Source organism: Microcaecilia unicolor, chromosome 2 (genome assembly GCF_901765095.1).
Source record: "Microcaecilia unicolor chromosome 2, aMicUni1.1, whole genome shotgun sequence".
NCBI lineage: Eukaryota > Metazoa > Chordata > Amphibia > Gymnophiona > Siphonopidae > Microcaecilia > Microcaecilia unicolor.
Window position 1 is genome coordinate 620,000,722 of NC_044032.1, and position 18,553 is coordinate 620,019,274.

Sequence of the window (18,553 nt, forward strand, 5' to 3'; positions counted from 1 at the left end):
AGAGAAGGTATATATATATACACGTGTGATTGCCACTGCTAGAATATGGGTAATCAGCAATTTTAGGAGGGAAAGAGTATATGTTCTGTCCCTTTCCTAAATTGCTGCTACTAATATGCAGCTACATAAGTACATAAGTGTTGCCATACTGGCACACATCGAAGGTCTATCAAGCCCAGCATCCTGTTTCCAACAGTGGCCAATCCAGGTCACAAGTACCTGGCAAGATCTCAAAACAGTACAATACATTTTATGCTGCTTATCCTAGAAATAATCAGTGGATTTTCTCCATGTCCATTTTGGACTTTTCCTTTAGGAAGCCATCCAAACCTTTTTTAAACCCTGATAAGCTAACTGCTTTTATCACATTCTCTGGCAGTGAATTTCAGAGTTTAATTACATCTAGAATAAAGAAATATTTTCTCAGATTCATTTCAAATTTACTACGTTGTAGCTTCATTGCATGCCCCTAGTCTTAGTATTTTTGGAAAGAGTAAACAAGCAATTCACGTCTACCTGCTTCACTCCACTCATTATTTTATATAGCTGTTTCTCAAATTACCCTCAATATGGGATCCAAAGTGAGGGTCTCAATCAGGCACAGCTCTAACTGCCAAATATTGGCATCATATCCACCCTCTTTGTTTGTGCTGGAACAATAAGTTCAGCCAGGGGCACTGAACATCTTTTGATTGAAGGGGGGGGGGGGGGGGGCAGTAGGTCCCTGATCCCCAAATTCCATAGTTGGTGAATGTGAAGAAACAGTGTGTTTTAAGTCTGTAAAATGTATTAGATATTTTCCTGCCTTAATTATGTCCTAAAGTGTATTTCTCCTATTTGCTGTAAAGCTGTTACACAGAACTCAATGTTCTTTTCTGCAGTATATTTTTAAAATCTTGTTGACTGCTACTACTACTTATTTCTATAGCGCTACAAGACATACGCAGCGCTCTGATTGGCCCAAATGCTCATTTCCTTTAGAATGTACTGGTTTTGCCTCCAGTCCTAGCCAGGAAGAAGACAGCAGGATCTCTTTGCTGAGGCTCAGTGAACAATTATATGTCTTGATCTTCCCAGGTACTTTTTAGAAAGTAATCAAATGTTTAGTTAGGTGTTATAACTGATCCATATTTCAGTTACCTGTTATTGTTTGCTGACTGCACATTTTTGGTTCATTGTTCAATATATTTTTAAGACAATAAACAATTATTTATTCTCTCTGCCTTTCTGGACTGATAAAGAATCCTGGTGGTTTATGTGCTGGGTCTGTGAGTGCTTTCTTGGAACTGTGGGACCACTGGGAGTGTAGCCCCAGTAACCTACAAATCACTGGAGATAATCTGAGAGCCGGAGACTCGCCCACAGGCGGTTGTGACCCAGTCAGTGGGAGGAGGGTACTAGTGTAGAGCACAAGCAGCAGGTGCCGGCGGACCTCAGCTGTGCTGGGGATAGACCCTCTAAGTGACTGTGGGGTAACCCCAACTGGGTGACTAGGCATTTTGTGACACTGATGTTATGTGGGGAAAAAAAGCTGGTCAAGCCATGGTCCCAGTAGCCCACTCCAATCTACTGCCTATGAGATCAGCCACATAAATGCCATAAAACTAGTGCTTACAATGACGGTATCCTGCTGATAAGCTGCTCTAACTTGACTGACGACTAACAAAGCTTACCTTTCTCCAGGGTCCAGGAAATTACTTACCAGAAGGACACAAAGACAACCATCTTCACACAAAGGAACTTGCCAACAGGTTGAAGTGGGCGGAGCTCTTCCTTCAACGCTTGATAAAACAGTATAAGACAGTACATAGCAAACTGTAAAACAAAGGTGGACAAAATACATCTCTTATCCAGCCTTTCAACACGTTAAAAAGTAATCTTCAAACACATTTAGTTCATAGTTCATATTTATTTGATACACAGCCCATCATGCGCTTAAGTTCTAAATGTGCGTATGCAAATGTGCTAAAATAATTTTTCTTGGAGGGCGTGTGTCTTGGGGGTGGATGTTTCTACTGTAATTAGTTACCACATCTACATTACCATGTGCTGATATCGCAGGGATACCGTATGAGTACTTACTGCCTACAAATTGGGTGGCAATTTTTTAATGGCCACAACAGCACGTGGCAATTAATACAATAAAAAAAAAGAACCCGTCCATTTTCTGCATAACGGAGCACTAAAGTTTTTTGTTTTTTTTTTACTGCTGTTTAGTAAAAGGATCCCTAAATGTTTTAGTCATTTAAAATAAAGAAGTGTGGGGAGAAGAATAAGGAAAAGACACAAAAGGAGGCCCAGGTTACAATGAGATCTCAAAAACTAGCAGGTAATAAGTTTAAGTGTATTTAAACAGTGTAAGATTAAAAAATAAATAAATAAAAAGGAAGGACTGTCCCTTTTCAAGCTGTTTAACTTAATTTTGCTAATTAAAACACCCTGTTCCCTCTGTCTCCTCATCTGGGATGCAGCCTCAATGGTGGGAGGCAGAAACATGTTGTGAGCAATACTTGCTGTATCTTTTAGAGTGTAAATGGAGGGTCTGTTCTCGTCCTTCATGGATTAGTAGGTCCTGATTTTCCTGTTATCTGTATACTGTTAGTACATAAGTACATAAGCATTGCCACGCTGGGAAAAGACCAAAGGTCCATCAAGCCCAGCACTCCGTCTCCGTCAGAGGCCAATCCAGGCCCCAAGAACCTGGCAAAATCCCAAAATTTAATAACGATCAATGGACTTTTCCTTCAGGAATCTGTCCAGACCCCCTTTAAACTCAGCAAGACCAGCTGCTGTCACTACCTTCTCCGGCAATGAGTTCCAGAGTCTACCCAAGCGCTGAGTAAAGAAAAACTTTCTCCAATTTGTTTTAAACCTACCACATTCTAATTTCATCTTGTGTCCCCTAGTTCTATTATTGTTAGAAAGCGTAAACAAACGCTTCACATCTGTCTGCTCTACCCCACTCAAAATTTTGTAGACTTCTATCATATCACCCCTCAGCCGCCTTTTCTCCAGGCTAAAGAGTCCTAGACTTCTTAACCTCTCCTCATAAGGTAGTCGTCCCATCCCTTTTATCATTTTCATCGCCCTTCTCTGCACCTTCTCCAATTCCTTTATATCTTTTTTGAGATGAGGCGACCAGAACTAAACACAATACTCCAGGTGCGGTCACACCATGGAGCGATATAACGGCATTATAACATGCTCATGCTTGTTTTCCATCCCTTTTCTAATAATACTCAAGATTCTGTTCGCCTTCTTGGCCGCCGCAGCACATTGAGCGGAAGATTTCAACATCCTATCCACGATGACTCCCAGAACGTTTATGATGTTGCTCGTTTCTGCTCTTGACCATTGCAATAAAATAAATATTAAGATAAATGTGCATAAAAAGAAAGATAGGTATAAAACCAACGATGATCCTCTGCATTGTAAGATCCCTCCTCCCAAGAATTAATCCCCACCTCTCCACACCTCCTATCCACAGCCCACTCCCATAACCACAGTCACCCTCCCAAGGAAGGACAGGCTGGCAAGTAGGAGGCCCTGACTCATACACTCCAAATTTTGACCAAGCCCATCTAGCCCCCCCCCCCCCCCCCCCCACTCAGATCACTCGCATGCAGGAATACACACACTCCTCTTAGGATCTTATCATCCCAAATCTGCATTCACCCACTCAACAACTCATACAAGGTATACATCATAAGCAAACCAAATCACTACAGCCTCAAAAGGCAAATGGAGATACCTAGACTGTAATAGCTTGCCAAGAAAAAGTCACTAGTCCAGCGACTGTATGCTAATGAAGAAACACTGAAGATCACATTGAGTCTCTAGAAGTAGTTGGACACAATTTCTTTGCCTTGCTGAACACCTGTTGCTACTGTTGGACTTGTATCACAAACAGCAGGAGGGGCATACACACTTAGCTGGGACTGATCTGCGAGGCCTGCACCAACCAATACTCTCCAGGTTTCATCAAGCTCACTTACATGATGAGATTTCCCAGCAACAGAAAAACAAAGAGCAAAGGGAAAGGCCCACCTATACCTAATCTTCTCTTTGTTCAAAATATCCAAGACTGGCTTGAGCGTCTTACGTCATTTTTGCAAAGCGAGACTAGAGACAACTTGGTCAATTTTTATAGACGTCCCATTGAATCTAAAGTGCAATGGCTGCCACGCCAGTTGGTGTATATGGTCCTTGTCTGTATATTTAAGAAACCACACAATTATGTCCCTTGGAGGGTTATTCAAAGGTGGATCCAGCGTGGTGCACCCTCTCAATCTCCACAAGTTGTACGCCATCAACATTTCCCACAAGTGGCACACAAATGGTTTGAATGATCACAGCCACATCCTCTTGATGTTCTGCCTTGGGTACACCGCAGATCCACAAATTCTTCTACGTTGTCCAATTTGGTTAGTAACTTTTCATATTTCATAGCAAATCCCTGATGCTGGGCCCATGCATCTACAAGGCCTCAGATTTTTCATCAACACACGCCTCGAGGCCTTCCACATGCCCCCTAGATCTACATGCAACATGTCTACATGTTCAACAATATCTACATGCATAGTCTAACTCATGATGGAGGGATGAAAAATACTTTTTAAAACTGCTCAGCTTGGTACGAACTGTGGGCTGCTCAGCAGGGTCGGCTACCGTGAACAAGAGTCCATGTGGAGGAGTGGCCTAGTGGTTAGGGTGGTGGACTTTGATCCTGGGGAACTGAGGAACTGAGTTCAATTCCTGGCACAGGCAGCTCCTTGTGACTCTGGGCAAGTCACTTAACTCTCCATTGCCTGCCGCATTGAGCCTGCCATGAGTGGGAAAGTGCGGGGTACAAATGTAACAAAAAATAAAAAAAATAAAAAAAAATATCCGATTCCAAATCCGCTGCTGGGGAAATGTGGTACAGTGTAGCCTTACTGCTGGAGTTCTTCTGGATGCCTTCTGATCAAAAATTTTGGACCGCTGCAATATCGCCAAGGTTACTGCCACAGGTACCAACAATCAAAGTTGAGAGAGGAGCCTTTAAAATTGCAGCATGCCCAGGATTCAGACAGGAAAGGCTGGGAGCAACTGACAGACATCCATTCGGGACAATAATGTCACTCCCCCCACCTCTTGTAGTTCCCTTTGTTCCTGTGAAATATTTTACTTAAAGTTTATCCATTTATGACATCAATTGATGCAGGTAAATCAGTGGGTTAATAAAAAGGCAGTATCCTTTGCACAGTGCAACAGCCTTCCCAGTATTGCAAGCTGACAGCTGCTGAAGAGAAAATAGAGGTCACTCAAGTAGGATACAAAAGGAAGACCTTCGTTGGACCTATTCACAAACGTAAAGGAAGCTGCATAAATTTCAGCTTACATCCAAAGTTAAGTTTAACTTGAATGTTTTTGTCAATTATTTTCACATGTGGGATTTGTAAGGACATTCTTAGTTGGAGTGTGATATTTATAAGCATTAGCACTATTTTTATAAGATATAAAGCGATCTATAATGTTAAGTGGCCATGAGGTAATTGCTGCATTAAACACTTTCAGGCTGTTGTGTTTTGAGGGCTGCTAATGACTGCGTTTTAGCAATGGCACAAATGCAACAGCCAAAAGAGCAGTTATTTGTGTGACTGTCGTAGTACACTGGTTAGACTGACTGTTTCAAAAAATTATTAGTATTGTTATTATTTGCCAACGTGCTGTGCACCGAGTCATTTGGATTTGAGGCGTTTTTGTTATTAGTTTTGAGCAGTCTCTCCTCTCAGGACGTTTGTTTTTGTAAAGTGCAGTCAATTAGGTGACTGAAAAATGCCTGTAATAAGATTTCTAATGCCTAGTCAATGTTCTTTGTGGGGAATGATATAGAAAAGGAATAGGAGTTGCAAGAAGCTTTAATATTTCTATTTGTTAACCTTGCTCAGTGCTACAGATTTACACCTTACTTTCAGGCTGACATACTGAAGTGCAAAGTAATTTTGTTAAAGGGAGCTTCAAAGAAAAACCCCAAAATGGCACAACTGATGAAAACGTCTGTTTTGTGCTCTTTCATATTTCTTCCGTCTCAAAGAATAATTTGCATGCCTAGTCTACTATGCATGAAAATTCACTATGGGTTTGTTTTCTTTTTTAAATACTAAGGTGTGCAAACCAATTTAGCGCACGTTAATGATTAGTGTGCATTAAATGCTAAGAAGCCCTATGGGTTTAACATTTGGCGCACACTAAATTGGTTAGCGCACCATTAGTAAAAGGACGCCTTTATTTCTAAATTAAGGTCCCTGTTTACTAAGCAGCGTTACAGGCGCGTTAACGTTTTTAACACGCGTTAACCATGCATGTGCCTACAATATCCCTATAGGCACCTATATGGTTAGCGTGTGAGCTAAATATAGGTGCGCTAAAAACACTAACGCACCTTAGTAAACAGGGCCCTAAATGAGCTGTTGCGATAGAATATCGTGAAAAACCTTTACTTCAAAATTAAGTGGAGAAAAAAAAAGCATGAAGACATCTTCGCATGCTAATTTTGCAAAAAAGATAAAGAAGCACACCTCAATGTGTATAGTTATCTTGCTGGCCCATTAGCAAAATCATTGTGCAGGTTTGTCATGGAGCTCATTTGCAACCCTAAAAAAACTTGCATGAGAAAGGAAGTTAAGGCATGGGAAGTTCCATGGATTTCTTCATCAGCTCTTTGTTAAGGAAATGGCGTGCTATGATGCCAGTATTTCACATGTCCAAGAATCTGTTGTATTTAAGAAATAGAAAATTTTTGAAAACATATCTGTTTCAGAATATGTTCAAAAATAATCTGTGATAAAAGGCAGAATTAGGTAGAATGAATATGCAGTAAAATAATATAACAGTTTATGTACTTGTTATGAATGGTTGTCCAGTATGTGTTGGTGTTGTTACCTTTTAGAATGGTTGTTTTAGCTTGCTGTGCTTTCCTATCATTTTGATGGAGTTCTTTTATGTTTGTTTTTACTATGATTTTTATATTGCTATGTAAACCGTTCTGTTTTGTGAATACAATTTGAAACGGTATAGTAAATGAATAAACGATAAATCCATACAACTCACCAGCTGGGACAAATTGTTGAGTATGACCAAGTAAGTCCATGCATTTTTAAAGCTAAAATTTCCTTCACCATAGACCCCACTCAACTGACAGATCCTAGAATAAAAGGATACGATAACACAAGTTACTTTTCAAAAGTAAAGTCAGAAAATTTACAACCCTATTTGCAGTTTATACCAGTCAGAAGTACTTGAGGATTTCTATAGATAACCTTACATTTTTCCTTTGCAGACTAGAGAAGAATGCAGAAATGGTAAGCTTAGAATGAAACGCAGAGGTATCAGCGATAACAATTCCTTTTACCTTCTAAACAGACTCACAAATATTTGTGACGCATGGAGACTTAATTGAAATTCAATCAATATTATTTTGAAGACCTGAACTCCGACATACACTCGTAGAAAAGTGCTTCTCAATCCAATCCTCAGGGCACACCCTGCCAGTCAGGTTTTCAGAATATCCACAATGAATATGCATAAGATAAGCATACCAAGGAGGCAATAAATGCAAATTTCTCTCTGTATAGTCATTGTGGATACCCTGAAAACCCGACTGGGTGGGTGTGCCCCAAGGACTGGGTTGAGAGCCACTAATGTACAGAATAATTTCATAACAGGGAGCCCAAGTGGCATGTCCACTACTACTACTATTTAACATTTCTAAAGCGCTACCAGGGTTATGCAGCGCTGTACAATCTAACAAAGAAGGACAGTCCCTGCTCAAAGGAGTTTACAATCTAAAGGACAAAAAAGTGCAGTCAATCAAATTGGGGGCAGTCTAGATTTCCTGGATAGAGATACAATGGTGAGGTGCCGAGAGCGACATTTAAGAGGTGGGCTTTGAGCAAGGATTTGAAGATGGGCAGGGAGGGGGCTTGGCATATGGGCTCAGGGAGTTTATTCCAAGCACAGGGTGAGGTGAGGCAGAAAGGGCGGAGCCTGGAGTTGGCGGTGGTGGAGAAGGGTACTGAGAGGAGGGATTTGTCCTGTGAGTGGAGGTTAAGGGTAGGAGTGTAGGATAAGGGGAGATGAGGGTAGAGAGGTAGGGAGGGGCTGCAGATTGAGTGCATTTGTAGGTTAGTAGGAGAAGCTTGAACTGTAAGCGGTACCTGATTGGAAGCCAGTGAAGTGACTTGAGGAGAGGGGTGATATGAGCATATCGGTCTAGGCAGAAGATAAGACGGGCAGCAGAGTTCTGAACGGATTGAAGGGGGGATAGATGGTTAAGTGGGAGTCCAGTGAGGAGTAGGTTGCAGTAGTCAAGACGAGAGGTGATGAGAGAGTGGATGAGAGTTCGGGTGGTGTGCTCGGAGAGGAAGGGGTGAATTTTGCTGATGTTATAGAGAAAGAAGCGACAGGTCTTGGCTGTCTGCTGGATATTGGCAGAGAAGGAGAGGGAGGAGTCGAAGATGACTCCGAGGTTGCGGGCAGATGAGACGGGGAGGATGAGGGTGTTGTCGACTGAAATAGAGAGTGGAGGGAGAGGAGAAGTGGGTTTGGGTGGAAAGACAAAAAGTGTTAGTTTTCTAAAGGCTGAAATATAGTGATGATGATGATCAACCACAAAATCAAAATATTATCTAAATAGTGTACAATACTGAAATATAATAAAATACAAATAGACAAGACACAAAAGGGAAAAAAGTTACAAAATTCCAGTTAAAAAGTAATATTAATCTAATAAAGGGGGAAACAATAGGGGAAGTGAGTTTACAAGTTAGTTCAAACAAACATTTTTTTAATATTTTTATATATACACAATGCAAACTTGTTTTTTTGTGTTGAATATGTGACCATCTCTCAGAAAAAAAAAACCCAGAAAATGAGGTTTTAATGAATTCTGTTAGAGCAAGCAATTTGAAACAGTCCAAAACCCCATCATTTTATGTTAAAAAAAATCAAAAAGTTACAAAAGTTCAAACACGTAACTTTTTCAGACTGCTTATGGACCCATGACATGAAAAATTGGCCGTACTTACTATAAAATACAAAGCGCTACTACCCCAGTGATAAATGTACTTACATTAGTCTGTATGTCTCATGCTTCATTTCTCCCAAATCACCAGTCTCCTACCCCTCTGCCCCTTCTCTCTTTTTTTTCTGTCCTATTTGGTTATGAAGTTCCGTTCTAATTTACTCATAGTGCTGTACATCGCTTTGATTTCGTTTTGAAAGGCGGTATATTAAGTACCTCAATAAACAAACACCTGCTGTCCAACATGGTATATTTGGAATCTACTTTTTGTATCATGGACTCTACTCTAAATGATGGTCCACAACATCTCAGCACTTCCCTTTGCCACTGCATCAGCATGTTCTTTTTTTAAAAAGATTTTTACCATCTACTATAATAAAACGCACCCTCAATGTTCTGAGGACAAAGGTTCTGAACACAGAGCACAATGATAAAGGGTTCGTAACTTCATGGTGGTGAAGCCATCCCACTATGACTTTGTGCCCCGCCCTCGCGTCAAACGTCATGACGACAAACCAACCCTTTAACGTTGTGCTGTGACTTCAGAACCTTTGCCCACAGAACGTTAAGGGTGACAACGAACGAATCGCAAACACCCACCTCCCCCCAAAGCCAACCATGAAAAACCACAAAATAAAAAGAAGCCCCGCTCCAACATACTGGAGGTGCAACACCCACCCCCGCGCCGCCCCTCCACCAACCCACCCATGAAAAACAAGGCAACAAAATAAGGAAAGCAACAACATGCAGATGAAGCAACACCCACCCCACACCCCTACCCACCCACCGACGCGTAGCTTTGCCGCCGGGGAACCCGAAACCCCGCAAGAACAAGTCCTGTCTTCTGACTCCGGTGTGATCTTCAGCATTACTAGCCTCTGCAGGCAGGGCTTCTGTGCGTCTGACGTCCTGCACGTGCAGGACGTCAGACGCACAGAACCCCGCCCTGCACAGGCTAGCAATGCTGAAGATCATGTCAGAGTCAGCACAGCACACAACAGAGGACTTCTGCTGGCGGGATTTCGGGTCCCCCGCCAGCAAAACTACAAGACGGTAGGGTGGGATGGCGGCGGGGGGGGGGGGGGGGGGGGGCGGCATTGCGCGGAGAACACTCCGACAAAAACATTGCTAGCGCCCGTTTCATGTGTGTCAGAAACGGGCCTTTTTTTACTAGTACGACAATAAAACCCAATCTACATCATCATAAATGTGTCCCCATCCTTCAGACCAATAATAATCCATTTAATTTCTGCAATTAATCCAAAGAGGTGGCCAAATTCAAATGAAATATTCACCACTGCTCCCTGTGATTAAGGATTCAAATCACTCGTCACTGCAATTGTTGAACTCATGTGGTGCTCCACCAATGGAGCCAATGTAGTTCTGGCAGCTAGTCTACTGCAATGCTCCATTAATCTTAATTTGACTGAGCTTTAAGTGCGTTCCCATATATAATATGAAGGGCACATGATCATGTACCAGGGGCGTATCTGAACTGCGGCGGTAGGGGGGGCCAGGGCCAGAGTGAGGGGGCACATTATAGCCCCCCCCCCCCCGCCGCCGCTGCCATTGCCGATCCCCCTCCCCCCAGCTGCTACCATTTCCAACCCTCCCCCTCCGTTGCTTGCCTACCTTCGCTGGCGGGGGACCCCAACCCCCGCCAGCCGAGGTCCGCGTCCTCCTGCCGCTGCCTTTGGTCCTTTCACTTGTCCATTGAAGCTGGCGCCGACGAAAGTTTCTTTTGACTCTGACGTCGCTGCACGTTGTACGTGCAGGACGTCAGACTCAGAAACATTTTCTGAGCCTGACGTCCTGCACGTACAACGTGCAGCGACGTCAGACTCAAAAGAAACTTTCGTTGGCGCCAGCTTCAATGGACAAATGAAAGGACCAAAGGCAGCCGGCAGCGGCAGGAGGACGCGGACCTCGGCTGGCGGGGGTTGGGGTCCCCCGCCAGCGAAGGTAGGCGAGCAACGGAGGGGGAGGGTTGGCAGCGGTAGGGGGGTCCAGGGCGAAATCTGCGGGGGCCCAGGCCCCTGAGGCCCCACGCAGATACGCCCCTGTCATGTACATTACAAAAGTGGAGTTGGATATTAACCAATGGTAATCCAAGTGCAGAACAGGTGTTTTGAACCCTGGTGAAAGCAATAAGGGGACATTCAAACACTTTACATATGATCAGTATGTGGCAATGGTAATGAATAGATGCTGCCACTCTCATAGTCTTTATGGAATACTAGCCGTTATGCCCGTTAAAACGGGCGAGATTTCCAGCTACCCTCCTCGCCAGGTCGCCGCCGCCACCCCCCCCCCCCGAGGTCGCCGTTACCGTTCCCCCCCCCCCCCCCGGAGTCGCTGGCCTGGGCCCTCTCTTCGCGATTCAACTTACAGCGCCAAAACCACAGCAGGCAGATCAGCTGAGCTGCCGTTGGCCTTCCTTCTCTGCCTGTGTCCCGCCCTCGTGTGACGTAACGTCGTCGAGGATGGGACAGAGGCAGGGAAGGAAGGCCGACGGCAGCTCAGCTGATCTGCCTGCTGCGGTTTCGGCGCTGTAAGTTGAATTGCGAAGAGAGGGCCCGGGCCGGGTGGAGGGGGGGGGGCGGCGGTGACTCCGGTTCGGTGGGGGGAGCGGTAGCGACCTCGGCGGTTCCCTCCCTCCCCTTCGCGCAGTTTCCCTCTGTGCCCCGCCCCCCCCGTCATCACGTATTGACGCGGGGGCGAGACAGAGAGGGAAAGTCTCTACTGCGCATTTGCGGGTGAGTACGGTCACTCGCAATTTATATGTTTGATTGCATTCCCAAAGTCAATCTATTCTCCTACTCACAATTTTTACATTGCAACAATAATCACCACCGAGCAAATCTGGCTCTAAAATAAGCCTTTTTGGTGGCTGAAATAGGATATCCATGTTGTACAAAATCTGTTTGTCCAATATATTGTTTGTTGTCCGAAGTCATCCAGAGATGAACAATCTTCTTTAAACTTTAAGAACTGGCCGATGGGAAAACTATTTGGCTGAGTGATGGCTATGATAGCACAAATAGAGGGGCATTTTCGACAAAACTTCCAAGTCAGAATTAACGTTCCACTCATTACATTCAAAAAACCCTGTCCATCTTGCACTATTTTTGAACAAGAAAAAGGTCAGGGTTTCCCGTTTTAAAATAAGTGAAACTATACAAAATGAACAGTGGAGGAGTAGCCTAGTGGTTAGTGCAGCGGACTTTGATCCTGGGGAACTGGGTTTGATTGCCACTGCAGCTCCTTCTGACTGTGGGCAAGTCACTTAACCCTCCATTGCCCCAGGTACAAAATAAGTACCTGAATATATGTAAACACTTTGAATGTAGTTGCAAAATACCACAGAAAGGCGGTATATCAAGTCCCATTTCCCGTTCCCAAACTGAAACAAAATATGAACACCAAAAAATAGGCACAAAAATGTCCGTCTGATATCAATTGTACAAAAATGGCCACACAGACGTGTCTGAAGAGCAGAGAGGCAGCCTAGTGGTCAGTGTACTAAAATTTAACAAATGGCACCCAGGTACAAATCCCACCTTAACTCCTTTATGATGTATTGTGAGCCCTCCAGGCACAGAAAAAAAAAAAAAAAAAAAAAACAATCCCAAAACCCCCAAACTGTACTCACCTGTACACCACTCTCCATGGTGCAACTGTACCTTGAATACTGTATGTAATTCTGGTCACCGCATCTTAAAAAAAGATATAGTGGAATTAAAAAAGGTACAGAGAAGGGTGACAAAAATGATAATGGGGACTGGACGACTTCCCTATGAGGAAAGGCTAAAGCAGCTAGGGCTCTTCAACTTAGAGAAAAGATGGCTGAGGGGAGATATGATAGAGGTCTATAAAATAATGAGTGGAGTGGAACGGGTATACGTGAATCACTTGTTTTCTCTTTCCAAAAACACTAGGACTAGGAGGCACGTAATGAAGATACAAAGTAGTAAATTTAAAACAAATCAGAGAAAATATTTCTTCACTCAACGTGTAATTAAATTCTGGAATTCACTGCCAGAGAATGTGGTAAAAGCACTTAGCTTTGTGGAGTTTAAAAAGGTTTGGATAATTTCCTAAAAGAAAAGTCCACAAGCCATTATTAAGATGGACTTGGGGAAAATCCACTGCTTATTGCTAGGATAAGCAGCATAAAATGTATTGTATTATTTTGGGATCTTGCCAGGTACTTGTAACTTGGACTGGCCACTGTTGGAAACTGGATGCTGGGCTTGATGGACCTTCGGTCTGTCCCAGTACGGCAACGCTTATGTTCTTATAATAGCCATACTGGGTCAAACCAATGAGTCCACCACTACATCCTCCAGCAACGAGTTCCAGAGCTTAACTATTTGAGTGAAAAAATATTTCCTCCTATTTGTTTTAAAAGTATTTGCATGGAATTTCACTGAGTGTCCCCTGGTCTTTGTACTTTCTGAAAGAGTGACAAATCGATTCACTTTTACCCGGTTCTACACCACTGAGGATTTTGTAGACGTCAATCATATCCCTCCCCCCCATCTGCCAAATCGAAGGGTCCTAATCTCTTCAGCCTTTCCTCAAATGAGAGGCGTGCCACGCCTTTATTATTTTGGTCACTCTTCTTTGAGCCTTTTCTAATTCCGCTATACCTTTTTTGAGATATTGCGACCACAACAGCCTTGAAGCCTGCAGGTGTCTCCTATACGTAAGGTATAGTAGGTTTTTGTTTTGTTTTTTGTATTTGGAGGGCTCTCAATTTCCATCCAAAAAGAACTGAACCTGGGTCCCACTGGGTACAGTCCACTAGGATATTCCTGGGAGCTGGTTGCTGCTCTGTTGGATATGCCCATAATATACTGTCACAGCACGTGGTATTACCTTTTGGTTTCACTTCTTAAGGGGGTCGCAGGGGGACGGCATCAACTGGGGGATTATGGAGGGGTCATGCCTTAATCCCTCCAGTAGTCAGGTGATCAACCACAGCACCTTTTTATTACTTGGACGTGACTGAAACGGGTCTAAATCTAAACGTCCATCTTTTTTCACTTGGATGTTTCTTCCTGGTCCATTACTGCTGAAAGATGTCCTAATTTTGTGCCCGTCCAACACATACCAACATGCTCCCTTGCTATTTAGATAAAATGAAAAGAAATACGTCCTATTTTTTTGCTTTTTGAAAATCACCATTTGGACTTTTTTTTTTTGCTGTTTTGAGATGCCCATATGCTTTGAAAATGAGCACCATAGTCATCTCTAACCATGATTTTCCTAAACTTGCTTGATAAAAATAATTAAATTAATGAAGTTTTATGTCCAACTATTCAAGACTATTCAGATCACAAGCCATCTTAAACTGAAAGTTCAAGTCCAAAGAATTCAGCCAAAATAGGAATTCCTGCAAACTCTCTTTGGTAGATGTAAAAACCCAATCCAGATGTATTTATTTGATCATGTGGTATAAATCCTTAAAAACATACTGCTGTCATTTTTCTGTTGAACTTACAGTGGCAAAGCGAAACTGCGTTTCTATTTCTAGATTTCTATCATTTTGGGTAGAATCCCTGAAGCAGAAACAGATTCTAAACAAGATGTTTGAATTATCATTGGGGTAGTAATACTTTGGATTCTTTTTTTGTGAGCTGGACCACCTATATCAATGGAGTCTATTGGCCTAGTGATCTACACCGCATATAATGGTCCATATTTAAACAAATTTCACATTTATATATAAAAATAAATATAAAAGATATAACCTAAATAGCACAGAAATTCTCTTGCACAAATTTACATCCAATCTAGGTATAAGTGTTGTATATTCCTTGCTATACTAGGCCTGTTAAGATGCCCCTGTTAGCCCTCAGATTTCCTACTTTTGCTGTCATCAGCATAATTTTACTTTCTCCTTGCAGCTGCAATGTAAGCAAGAGTGCTTTATTAGTAAATGAAAATACATATCACATGCCAAGGAGAAACTCAGGAGGAAATGAGGCTATGCGGCCCATATATAGCAGATACACATGGTTATAACCTTGATGGTGATGAGAGACTGAGGACCCTGCAGAGTCCAAGATGTTCCAATGGAAATATGTGCTCTGAGAGAAGGACACCAGGAGGCATATTTTCAAAGCACTTAGCCTCCCAAAGTTCCACAGAAACCTATGGAACTTAGCCTCCCAAAGTGCTTTGAAAATAAGCCTCCAGGTGTTTCATACTACTCATTTGTTAGCTGGTTTTCCATGCTGGGAGCACGCTTTACTGATAAGGGATTAGCCAATAGCCACAAAGTGTGCATGTGAACACAAGAAGGAGAGGATGATAGAGTGGAGGAAATTGCCATTTTTGTATACATATAAAAAAAATAACAGAATATTACAGGAAGATCCATATATGATCACAAGTTAGTTTAGGAGAAATCACATGATTTAGGAGAAACGAAACTTACAACAGTATATATATGATAACTGAGAAAGTTGTGCTGAGCAGATTTTGTTATTCAGTCTGTGCTTCTGGCTACTGGGTGACAACCTGCTCCAGAGAGAACAATTATTTTGAATTGGCTTAGAGAAATACCAATAAAGATTTTTACTGGTTGCGCCAAATCTAAGTCTGATTGTCTCTCTTATTCCAGCCACTAGGGCTGAAGTGTTTTCCCCTCCCCAGGGGCAAGGGACGGGACTACACAGTGTATAGAAGCCAATTTATAAATTCGTATGTACATCATAATGCTATTTGAGGCCTGGATAAACTACGCCCCCCCCCCAGAACACCCACATGCAGATCACATAGTACTCCCACTTAGCCATCTATCCCCCCTTCAGTCCATTCAGAACTCTGCCGCACGTCTTATCTTCCGCCTTAACCGATATACTCATATCACCCCTCTCCTCAAGTCACTTCACTGGCTTCCAATCAGATACCGAATACAGTTCAAGCTTCTCCTTCTCACCTACAAATGCACTCGATCTGCAGCCCCTCCTTACCTCTCTACCCTCATCTCCCCTTACGTCCCTACCTGTAACCTCCGCTCTCAAGACAAATCCCTCCTTTCAGTACCCTTCTCCACCACCGCCAACTCTAGGCTTCGCCCCTTCTGCCTCGCCTCTCCCCATGCTTGGAACAAACTCCCCGAGCCCATACGCCAGGCCCCCTCCCTACCCATCTTCAAATCATTGCTCAAAGCCCACCTCTTCAATGTCGCCTTCGGCACCTAATCACTACATCTCTTCTCAGGAAATCTCATATACCCCAACTTGACATTTCGTCCTTTAGATTATAAGCTCTTCTGAGCAGGGACCGTCCTTATTCGTTAATTTGTACAGCGCTGCGTAACCCTAGTAGCGCTCTAGAAATGTTAAGTAGTAGTAGTAAGTTAAGTAGTAACTAGGCACAATCTTATAAACACACAATTTTATGAAAGCCATTTACTGTGTGTAAAGCACGCTTTACATAAGGAATTTTTACAAAATGACCCCCATATTACACTGGTTACAAAATACCCCCCCCCCCCCCCAACCAACCAATCAACTTGTATAGATTGTTCTTTGTTTAATTAAACAGAGACAGTTTCACTTGACATACTTACAAAGCAATGATGGTGGTGACTGGTCTGACGACAGTGTACTGCAGTACACCTAGCTTACATCTAAACAACAATACACTGGAAAGAAAAAATAAGAAATACATCAGATTGATGCCATGTGGAGTCTTACCTACCAAGACTCCTCAACACCTGTGAGCGCAATAGCTTGTTGCACTGTGAGATTTTTTTTTTCACAGCCCCCAAAGATTAATTGTACATAGGTGACTTAAGTATGAATCATTTCCCCTCCCTCAGAAACAAAATGGTAAGTCTTTTAATACACCTGACCCACAGTCACAAAACAATCACAAAGAAAGATTTGACTAAAGTTATGCAGCTGCCATGTTAGTCTACTCGGATCAAATGAGTTATAGGTAATACTTTTTATTAGGCTAACTTAATACATATGTGAATAACATTTGAGTGCTGTGCTCCCATCATCTGTTCAATACAGAATGAAGTGAACTTATTATAATAACCTCTGTTAATAAATATGGACCAGGTGAGGCTCTGGTTCAGGGCATTGGTGCTAAAGGGCGCCAAATGCCCAAGCCCGTGACATCACCAGCCCATAAGTTAAGCTTAGCTTTTACTACCATATGCACGTCAATTGCGGTTAACGCCGTGATTAACGTGTTAATTACTAAGCGCGATTACAAAATTTAATCATGATTTGCCTTCTGCTTGTCTCCCTCTCCGTCCGCACATAGTCCGGCATCTCTCCCTTACCTCCCCCCTTCCCATCCAGTTTTATCTTTCTCCATTATCAGTAAAATCTTCGGCCCTGCAGCTGCGGCAGTACTGAAAAGCTGCCTGCGGCCTGTACCGGGCCTTCCCTCTGACCTGTCCTGCTCTCTTGGCCTTCTGACACAACTTCCTGTTTGGTGATCGGCTCTTTTGAACACTGACCCTTATGTACTGGTTCGTCACAATGAGCACTTATCTTTACCAGGGGGTCAGAGTAGATGATTGCTGGCGTTTACCTAGCATTGCACTCAGCAGCCTTTATTACCTGTGGACACTTGTACCATCTAGACTGAAATGCCTCAGCCTTCACACAATCCATATAACTGCTCGTTGACCTGCGCTTAACAATAACTGGCACCCCATGCAGCTAGCAATGGTGAAGGAGTCTTCTGGAGAATTCTGCATTCTCTCTCGATGTAATGAGCCATGCTGAACCCTGGTTTACTTGTCAAAAACCACAGCTGCAGCAATATACATTGGTGTCCCCCCTCCCCCAGCACAGCCAACCTTTTAAAATCCATTCATTTTGGTGTCTGTTATAGCCAATGGAACCTTCTGTTGCTGCTGAGATTTTTCCTTCTCCATTCTACTCCTCCTCTGAAGCCTTAACTGGGAGTGAAAACCAAACAACTGTTTGGAAGATACTCATGCACACTGCTATTTTTATTTGCTGTTGTTGATGACTCACCATACCAAACTGGCCTGGTGTCCAACATACCCTGATGGTTCACTACCCCTTTCAAAGAGAAGATTCCTGCCTTTGGGGTCTCCTGGGGCCTGCAACAGCACTAGACAGTGCCTGCTGCCTTTTTTCCTGTATCTCTCTTTCCAGAATTCTGCTTCTATGGACAACCCCCCCCCCCCCCAAACCCAGACAGGAAGCCCTTAGGCCTAAGGGTTCCTGCCTAGGCAGAAAGGGGTAGAGGGACAAGAACAACCTATTAACTTCTGGAGTGAACTCTGCTCCCGCTCTCCTCCTCCCCCCCCCCCCCCCCCCCCCGACCCCATGGATTACAGTGTGGAACAAAAGTCAGTCCACCTCGTCTCTGGCTTTGCTGCACCAGCAAATGTCTCCCAAATGCTGGAGACAAAGCAATGCTTATTAGCTTCCCAGCTCCACCACCATATATAGGGAAAGCAAGCAGATCTGCTCTGACTCC

At 43.3% G+C, this 18,553-nt stretch overlaps 1 protein-coding gene across 1 annotated transcript in view; it reads right to left on the minus strand.

Moving 5' to 3' along the window:
- Positions 1–18,553, minus strand: part of TMEM184C (transmembrane protein 184C) — a 62,323-nt gene that overhangs the window by 20,485 nt on the left and 23,285 nt on the right. Inside the window, exons 5-7 of the mRNA XM_030191669.1 lie at positions 16,650–16,724; positions 7,093–7,186; positions 1,703–1,815 (exon numbers count right to left, since the gene is read on the minus strand). Coding sequence (XP_030047529.1) covers positions 1,703–1,815; positions 7,093–7,186; positions 16,650–16,724 — 282 coding nt within the window. The remainder of the gene's footprint in view (positions 1–1,702; positions 1,816–7,092; positions 7,187–16,649; positions 16,725–18,553) is intronic.